The sequence below is a fragment of the Podarcis tiliguerta genome (assembly GCF_965153285.1).
Source record: "Podarcis tiliguerta genome assembly, chromosome: 13".
Lineage (NCBI taxonomy): Eukaryota > Metazoa > Chordata > Lepidosauria > Squamata > Lacertidae > Podarcis > Podarcis tiliguerta.
In genome coordinates this window covers 37,530,750-37,539,604 of record NC_139546.1, presented here as the reverse complement: position 1 = coordinate 37,539,604, position 8,855 = coordinate 37,530,750, and the positions used below count along the sequence as shown (strand labels likewise).

The following is an 8,855-nucleotide window of genomic DNA, read 5'->3' as shown; positions in this document are numbered from 1 at the left end:
CAAAAGAGGCGGGTTTGTGCGGTGTCAGAGGAAATTAGATAATCTGGGAGATGGATGGTTCTTTCCCATTATCTTTTGGGAAATCGGGAGCTGTCAGCTTTTCCTGCATTTGCGGTTTTAGGGGCAGAGTCTTGGGGTTTTCTCTGTGTATGCAACAGGAACCTTTGCAAAATATCCTCGGATGCAGTCTCCTCTGTGCAGAAGCCTTAATCACACTAATGATCGGGACGAGCCTTTGTTTTGCCACAGCAGCCTGAGATGCCCTGTGGGCGGTTGTGGAATTTCTTGGCAGCAGAAGTGAGGCTGCCTGGCCAGGGCAGGAATCCAAGTGAGCAGGGAGTGACTCAATATATTGTCGGGCCCTGCCACACGTTGTCGGTGTCTTCACCTGTGCTCTCGGTCTGACTGGAGGGTTGTTTGGCTGCCTCCAAACTAGGATATACACTGCAGGATTCAGGATCAGCTGTGGTTTGGCAAGAGGGTCTGGACTCCAAAGCAGGACGGATGAAAGAAGAAGGGGAAACCCACGTAGCCAAGTTATCAGGTACGAAGAGGAGAGTAAACAGGGGTACGTACATTTATTGGCTAACAGGGACAAGGAGCTAACTTGGCCCAATGGTTTTGTTTTCTGAGAAATAAAACGAAAGAAGTAACTTGCGAAGAGAGCGAATCCATGGCAGGTTAAGTCACTTCGCGCAAGAAAACTCAGAACCTCGGAACAATACGTTGTGTGGTAGGAAGGCACCAGAGGATGAGAGAGCCTTGAAGGTTCACAGCTTAGGAGAATTCCACTGCGTTTATTAACTGATTGTTTAAAATGAAGGCGGATTAGAAATCAAAGCATTTAAAAAAAACCAATAGTACTAAAAGAAAAATCTCACAAAAATAAGCAAACATACGTACCGCCAGACAAGACGCCACATTAGTGTAAAGTAGAATTTTGGAATGCATTGGCCCCATGTTTGCTGGAAGGGGAGAGAAGCAGAGTTTTAACCAAAGCCCAGTGCAGCTGGCAGCGGGGTGGTCATCTTATAAAGTAGTTGTGTTCTATGTTATGGCTCAAGCACTGCTAGGAGATTCCTGGGAACTGCAGTTTGTTATGGTGCTGGGAGTTGCAGTTCTGTGAGTGGCCAAGTACAGTTCCCAGGATTCTTCGGGGGGAGCCAGCTTGCTGCCTTTATCAACATGCACATCACTCTAGGTCACATCACAGACAACTCTCAAATCTCTGCTTCAAACACCGGCTTTATCTTCTAACTTGACTCTCAGCTGAGTCTGGCACAGAGCCCCCTCTCCTTGGCTGTCTTAAAGGCCCATTACCTTTCCTCCTAATGGCTCATCTCCCAGGCGATCTCCTGGACATTGTGAGCTGGGTCCAAGGTTTAGCAGTCTAGCATCCAGTTTAGCTCCCCAAGCCTTGACTGAATTCTAACACCTACTGGACCCAGGGAATTAGGGGAGCCTGGCACCTAGAAACCCATAACAATATGTTAGCGGCTGAAAGATTTCACTGTTGGGATTAGATGAGTGAAAACATGTGAGGAGAGGCAAGTCAGAAGGAAGGAATGTGGGGGCTGTGAAAATGTCCCACCAAAGAAACGTAAGAGAGAAGTAAACTTCCAGAGACTGTTCTACCACGTCTTGCTTCCTGTTGATAGGAGGGGGCCACAGAGGCATTGGCACCCGCACTAGACATTTAAAGCAATATCATACCACTTTAAACTGTTCCCCAAAGAATACTGGGAAGTGTACTTTGTTAAGGGTGGTAAGAATTGTTAGGAGAACTGTACAGTGGTACCTCGGGTTACATACGCTTCAGGTTACAGACTCCGCTAACCCAGAAATATTGCTTCAGGTTAAGAACTTTGCTTCAGGATGAGAACAGAAATTGTGCTCCACCGGCGCGGCAGCAGCAGGAGGCCCCATTAGCTAAAGTAGTGCTTCAGGTTAAGAACAGTTTTAGGTTAAGTACGGACCTCCGGAACGAATTAAGTACTTAACCCGAGGTACCACTGTATTCCCTTCACATTTGCCAGAGCTTCTTGGGAAGAGGGATTGACTGTTAAACCACTCTGAGGATTGTACCTCTGAGGGGGGGAGTAGGGGGTCACCTAACAACTCTGGACACCTTTAAGAACCTACAGTCCTTGCGGGAGGGAAACCATAGGTGTCTGGATGCTGCTTTAAATTCATATGGAGCCTTAGGTCTGCTCCATGTATTTACATAGAAATATGCATAGAAAGCACACACAAAGGAAAAGAGGCTCACCTATATAGCAGCAGATCCAGTACCTATATCAGATCTCGAGAGAGAGATAGAGATCCAATACCCCAAGCTTCAGTAAACTCAACACAACACAACTCCCTCTTTGTGTTCCCGTCTTTCATTCAGAAACAAAGGGCACTGCTGGGTGAGCGGCTCACTGAGCACGTATCCTGATTTGTTTGCAGGGAGATTAGGCAACAGCTGCATGCACACCATATCTTTAAAGCACGCACCCCAAAGGAATCCTGGGAATTGTAGTCTGTACCGTCACAGATCTACAAATCCTAGCTCCCATAACAAACTACAGCTGCTGGGATTATTTGGTAGGTGGGGAGTGGTGTCACGTTATTTAAATGTATAGGGTATATGCAGCCAGAAGCTATTTAATGAATATTCATTCTGATTTGCTTGTGGAGTAGTTAGATGACATTCCTTCAAAGGAAGTGTCACCCTACATTTCCCAGTGCATTTCTCACAAGTTTTGCTTATCACAAAAACTCTGAGCTTTTGGGGGATGTGGGTCTGCTGAGCAAAGCCTCGGAATAGACAAAAATTGCACAACCTGAGATCATCTCCTAACTATTAGTTTCCATGAATGAAACACCAAGCAGCCATCCTAGACTACAAACCAGCAATCTGCCTGACAAAGGAATATTCTGCTAGCAGCTGTCATGCTAATGTTGAAGGAAGTAAACAGGCCTAGCCCTGCAATCTGGGCCAAGTGACCCGCTTCAAGCGGAGCAGAGGAAGGCAGGGACTAATGCCTGAACAAGGCCTCAAGACCTTGTGAAAGGTTGGCCTTAGCTGTGGGTAAATCAGAGAAAGGGGGAGAAGGAAACAGAAGGAAAGAAACTGATGGTGGAACAGGCATGAAGAAAGGAGTGGACAAAAGAGGATGACCGTGAAAGTCAATAGGAAATGGAAGTTGCGGAAGAGGGGAGGAAGGGAAGTCCAGTGCTGGCTGGACCAGAGGTTATCAAGCTTGAATCACTGCAGGATTACGGGGCTGGTATGCTCCAGAAAAGGTTTCCCCAAGCCTGGGTTGTTTACTGAGGTTTCACTCTGGAAAGGAGCAGAAGGCTGGAGACAGAAAGCCAGGCATTAGCGAACCTGACAGGTAAGGCTTAAACAGGGCACTTCCAGACCACCACAGTTTTCGGTTGGGATTCGATCACATACCTGCCAGTTCAGGTTGCCCAGTTGCAGTTGGTCAGGAGGTCTTGCACAATGAAACCACTTTCCCAAATGTTTGGACTTCTTCCAACCAGGAAAGCTTTGGGGAAATGCTTTGGAAAGTGTGGCATAACTTTCTAGTCATCTAACCTCCACACGCACAAATTGGGTTGCATGTAGGCTAAGGCTATCTGTACGCTATCAATGACGACAAGCCAGCAACAGGCCTCTGAGTACTAGTTCCTGGGAATCACAAATTGCAAACAAAGTGCCCTGGTTTTCCAGGGACAGTCCCGGAATTACAAAAACCATCTCGGTTTCTGATTTGATACTGCAATGTCCTTATTTGCCCCACCAGCACCGAGCTCAGGGAGGATGAGCTGTAGTAGTGCGAGGGAGCATCCCGTGGCCTCTTCATGGCCACTGCTTGCCGGCCTTCCTTTGGCAGCAGGCAAGGAGGAGGAGGAGAGGCTGCCGTGTGACAGCTAGGGGGGAACGGAGCAGAGTGCGAGGAGTCTTGATCTTTTTTTTTTAATATAAAAATTGCTTTGTGCATCTGCATCTAATCTCACCCCTTTCTAAAATTTATTTATCGGTGTGTTTTTTCTTTTTGTAAATCTACCAAAGAATAAACTAAAATAAAACCAGGATTAAGCGGTTTTCTCAGGATGGTGGAGGGCGTGTGTGCTGTGTCCCATTGGAGTCGTGGTGGTGTCACTTCTGAAAGGAAATGCTCTTTGGGGTGTGGGACCAAAAAAAGAGGGGGTGTTGCACAGGGTCAGTTGGTGGTCAGTGTGGAATGTCCATTTCCATCTGAGGAATGTTGGAGGGTATGATATTAGGAAAGTGCTGTTGTGTGCAGGTCCTGCGTGGCCACTGTGAGAGCAGGCACCTGTCAGGGACCATGTTGAGGAGGGCTGCAATGAGGAGGAATGGTGGGAGCCACCTCCTTCCCCTGCTCTGCTCCTGAATCTTCCCAGGAGCAAGAGGACAGCATAGATTTAGAACAGTGGTTTGCAGAGGGGCATAGTTCAGAAGGCAGAAGCTGGGAAATACTGGACGGGGAAAAGCTAGCTAGAAGAGAGAGAGTTAACAGATTCACAGTCATTGGATAGTATCCACCCCCCATCTCCAAAGTCACGGAAAGCTCAGAAATTGTCAGAACAGGAAGCACAGAGGCTACAAGCCCAGAATACAAGATGTAGGCATGACGTAGATGAATAGGGACAGAGGGGGGAGTGACCCTTAATTGGGAGCACCTCCATTCCGGGTAGATGCTTTCTTTTGTCCTTCGCTGGGTTTATTAAAGAAACTAACTGGTAAGAACTCCTTTTGCTTGATCTGCTCATTTACGGCCATGGAGGAGGAAGCTGATTCCCTGACAGCTGCAGGACTAGATGGGCCTTTGGCCTGATCTACTGGGGCTCTTCCTATGTCCACCTTGGAAGCTGAGGAAGAGAGTTCTGTGCTTCCCTCCTTCACCCCACAGCCCAGTTTGGCTCACCCCAAATAATGCAAGCACATTGAATAGATTTGGGGGGGGCTGGAGGCCTTCTGTGGGCACCCCTCCCCAAGCAAGTCCATCTTCTCTATGTCACAGTGCCTGCTCCCCATTTTTTTGCCACGAGCCCAACATGGCAAACACCCAGAAGGAGAGGGCAAGGCAGGTATAGACAGCCGCTTCCTCTCTTCGCTTGTGTGGTTGCTTGCATAGGACAGGTGAACAGGAAGTGAGGGCAAGGAGGGGCTAAAGGTTCTGTGGGTCGACAGTAGGGCCCTTGTTGTGGAGCGTACCTCAGTTAATGCTCAGTGGTACCAAATCCCGGTGCTGGCCCTGGGTAGAATTCCAATGCAGGTTCCTGCCTGAGGCCTAACCTCCCCTTTCCCACCCCTACCCCTGTCTCCACAGATGTCCATCATCCTCTCAGGTCTTATCCATCTCTTTCGACCATTGCTGTCCTCCCTTTCCGGTGCACTCGACTGCGAGGGCTTGAACCCATGGTACTTCCTGTTGGGCCTCCGCATCATGGCCATTTTCTTCGCCAACGGCCCCTGGGACAAGATCAAAGACGACACCAGCTGCAGTATCACCGAGGGCGAAGGCGACCTGTCGCGAGACTTCTGCACAGCCCTGTGCTACAACCAACATTTTCCCGTCTCCGTCGCAGCAACATGGGGGCTGGTATTCATTGCGTTGATCCTTCTCGTAGGGCTCCTGCGGCTCACCACCCCCAAGGAGAAGAAGAAGAAGAGGAGGAGAGAGAAAGAGGATAGGGATAAAGGGGAAGGCTTGGCCATTGTTGCCACAGCATCCCACAGTGGCGCCCCCGATATATCCACCATCTACAACGTTGGGCGCCGTGGTCTCCCTAGGCACTATGGCCACGACTTCCACCACAATCGCCACCATGCTCACCATCCTTACTATAACCACTGGGATGATTGGCACGGGGGGCATGCAGCCCCCATGGCCGAAGGGTATGGCCCCAGTGTGAGCTACGGTCCAACGGACACTAGGCAAACCAAGATGGCTGCACATCAAGGTCACATGAGGCAAACCACTGCGGCATCCTATTGCGGTGAAAAGGAGCAGTGCCACGTGGCCACCAAGAGCACCTCGGCCTCCCTTAGCGGCTCACCTTATAAAGGCAAAATGCCCCCTCAGTCGTGGCCAGGTGACGAGCACAGAGAGCCCCTCCATTGGAGATACGCTGACCCTCAAGAACAGGGTGGTTTGGCTGATGGAGGATATGCTATGGGCACACCTAAAAGATACATCGGCCAAGGTATCCGTGATGATGGGAAATACAGCACGGCCACCAAATGCAAGTCAGACACCGAAGGCAGTATGGGCTATGTCCCTGCTCATCCCTGGGTAGATGACAAAGCAAACATGGCCATCAAACGCAGGCCGGCTCCGGGGTGTAAGGTGCACGGCCAGCGCCACGTAACCTTTGACACCACAGGCAGGAGTGATGGGGATTTCGGAAGCAATGTGTGCAACCAGCCGTGGATGGCTGGAGACTCCCACTGCAAGCCCGTTGGCCAGGCACAGGTCATGTCCGGACCGATGCTGTGTCACCATGGAGACACGGCCTGCACATGCACCGAGGCTGAGCCGTGTCACGCAACCCCGCCGTGTGAAGCTGCCCACCACCACGACCGACACAGAGAATCTTCTTCTAGGCAGAAGAAGAGGCCCAGGATCACTAACATCTGTGGTGTCCCCCTCTTTGATATCTGGGTGGGACTTATCCTTGCCTTGGAGATCTCTTTCCTCTGTGTCATTTTCATCTTCCAGATGCCCAGGCTCTGGGGTGTGTATTGGGTATGCACCCCGGCGACTACCAGGTGCCAGCAGCGGATTGAGTGCACCATAAATGGCAGGGCTGAGAAGCGGGTGGCGCTGTGGGGGCTGGTTTTCACCTCCATCCTTTTCATCATCACCTGCGCCGGCTACTTCCACCTGCGGATGTGCTGGAACGAGAGCTGCCAGAGAATGTGCGGGGAGAAGGAAGAGGAAAGCCACGAAGAAGTGTGCTCTGAGGAGTCGGAGGAGAAGGATGACGACAACAGAGGGCGTGAAGTGGGGGTGTGAGAAGGGTGGCGAGAGGCCCAGACAACCATGTCAAGCCCCGGATCACAGGCTCGCATCAGAACTGAATGTTCCTCATACAAAAAGAAGTCCCCTCTCAGGAAAAATCCAGAGGAGGATTCTGGGAACTGTAGTTTGTTGAAGGTTCTAAGGGTTGTTGGGAGGCCTGTATTCCCACCCCAAAACTATGATTCCCAGAGTTCTCAGTGAAGAGGGATTGCTTGTTAATCTGCTCTGAAAATTGCAGCTATGAGTGGGGAATACGGAGGGTCTCCTACCAACTCTCAGCATCCTTAACAAACTACAGGTCCCATAATTCTTTGGGGGGAAGCCATGACTGTTTAGTGGTATCACAATCCTTTAAAAGTAAGGCGTGAGTACGGCCTCAGTCTGGTGAATTCCAACGTGCCACCTTGAAACTGCAAAGTCTGGAATTTTGTCACTTCTACATTAACTTAAAAGTCTGTGTGTTCCTATTCCAGGCCTTGTTCTCTCTGAGATTGTCAAGGTGTGTCTGGAGAGCAGCCCATGCAGCAGTCTGAAGTTTAGACTGTAGATGGCGGGGTCTCACGTGACTGAAGGTTCTTCCATTCAAAATAAAATCTCTTACATACAGAAAGCAATAGATTCTCCAGGTCAGTCGGCGTTTTATCAGCCAGAGCACATTGGAGCGCAGTTCTGGCACCTCTCTCATGGGCGCCACTTCTGTTGTTGGAAAAATCTTCGCAAAGTTTAGACATTGCTTGATTTTCTTGTGCTACTGTTGGTGGTAAAGAATGCTAGCAATGTATTTATTTTACTTTCATTCCTTTTTTGTTTTAAAATGTACCATTTCAGTGCAGTGCTTATTTTTTGGCAGCTCATGCTGGTTCAACGAACGGGGAGTACCAATTAGTCAAGAGAGATTTTTGTGGTAGATGAGAGTGGTATAAAATTAAAGGGGCGGGGAGGAGAGAATAAAACAAGATGCTTCCTGAGCCAAAAAAAAAAAAAAATAAGAGGCATTACACTTACTTCTGTAAAACAAGAAAATCCTTAATAAAATATTTTTTTAAAAAAGAAATCCCTTAAGATCTGGAATCAAAGGAATGTAATTTGGATGAAGTTCAGATGAAGGAGCAGAATGAATGCATACACAGAGAAGGAAGGATAATTTCATTTCTTTTTAACCACAGCACGCTCATTAGTTTAATTAGCCTTTAACCAACTTTGAGCAAAAGGGAGGAGTTACAACTTCATTGAAAGCACAGTCAAGAGGTAAGAAGTACATACAACCACCACCCTGAAACTGTGCCCCACCCCAGCCTGTAATAATGGCAGGCAAATCAACCCCAGGGTTGATTTAGGCCCCTAATGCAGGACCAGGCCTTCTCCTGTGTACAGATGAACAACCAGTTTCTATTAAGGAGAGCCCAGGAGTCCTGGCATAGGGCTCCTGCAAACTAATTGTATGCAAGATAAACACCACGAGCAGAGATTAGAGCAATTAATTCCAGCGTTCTGAATGCCGCCTTTGTTTTCTTTGAGATGAAGAGCTTTTGTTAAATCACTTTTGCACCGTCATTGGCAAGATTTGAAAGGTTCAAAACATCAGGATATGAATGCTTAAAACTATTGTTTAATTGTATTCAATATCAATACTGTACTTCCGGGTTAGCGGAGTCTGTAACCTGAAGCGACTGTAACCTGAAGCATCTGTAACCCGAGGTACCACTGTAACCTGAATTTTAGGATTATACAATATAAAACGATGGGTGTACTGCGTGTCAGTTACACTGTCACTTGGAACTGATTGAAATAGTGGGTTTCGACATCGTTCCA

General features: G+C 48.6%; 1 protein-coding gene across 1 annotated transcript; it reads left to right on the top strand.

Annotated features, from left to right (window-relative positions):
- Window positions 1-315: 315 nt before the first annotated feature.
- Window positions 316-8,803, top strand: LOC310662698 (uncharacterized protein). Its single transcript, XM_083409692.1, has 2 exons — window positions 316-544; window positions 5,349-8,803. The coding sequence occupies exon 2, from the start codon at window positions 5,349-5,351 to the stop codon at window positions 7,035-7,037; it is 1,689 nt and encodes a 562-aa protein (XP_083265818.1). The 5' UTR covers window positions 316-544; the 3' UTR covers window positions 7,038-8,803.
- Window positions 8,804-8,855: the final 52 nt, after the last annotated feature.

What these genes read in the sequence shown, in the direction of transcription:
- LOC310662698 (XM_083409692.1), top strand. Translation starts at nt 5,349, where the DNA reads ATGTCCATCATCCTCTCAGGTCTTATCCATCTCTTTCGACCATTGCTG.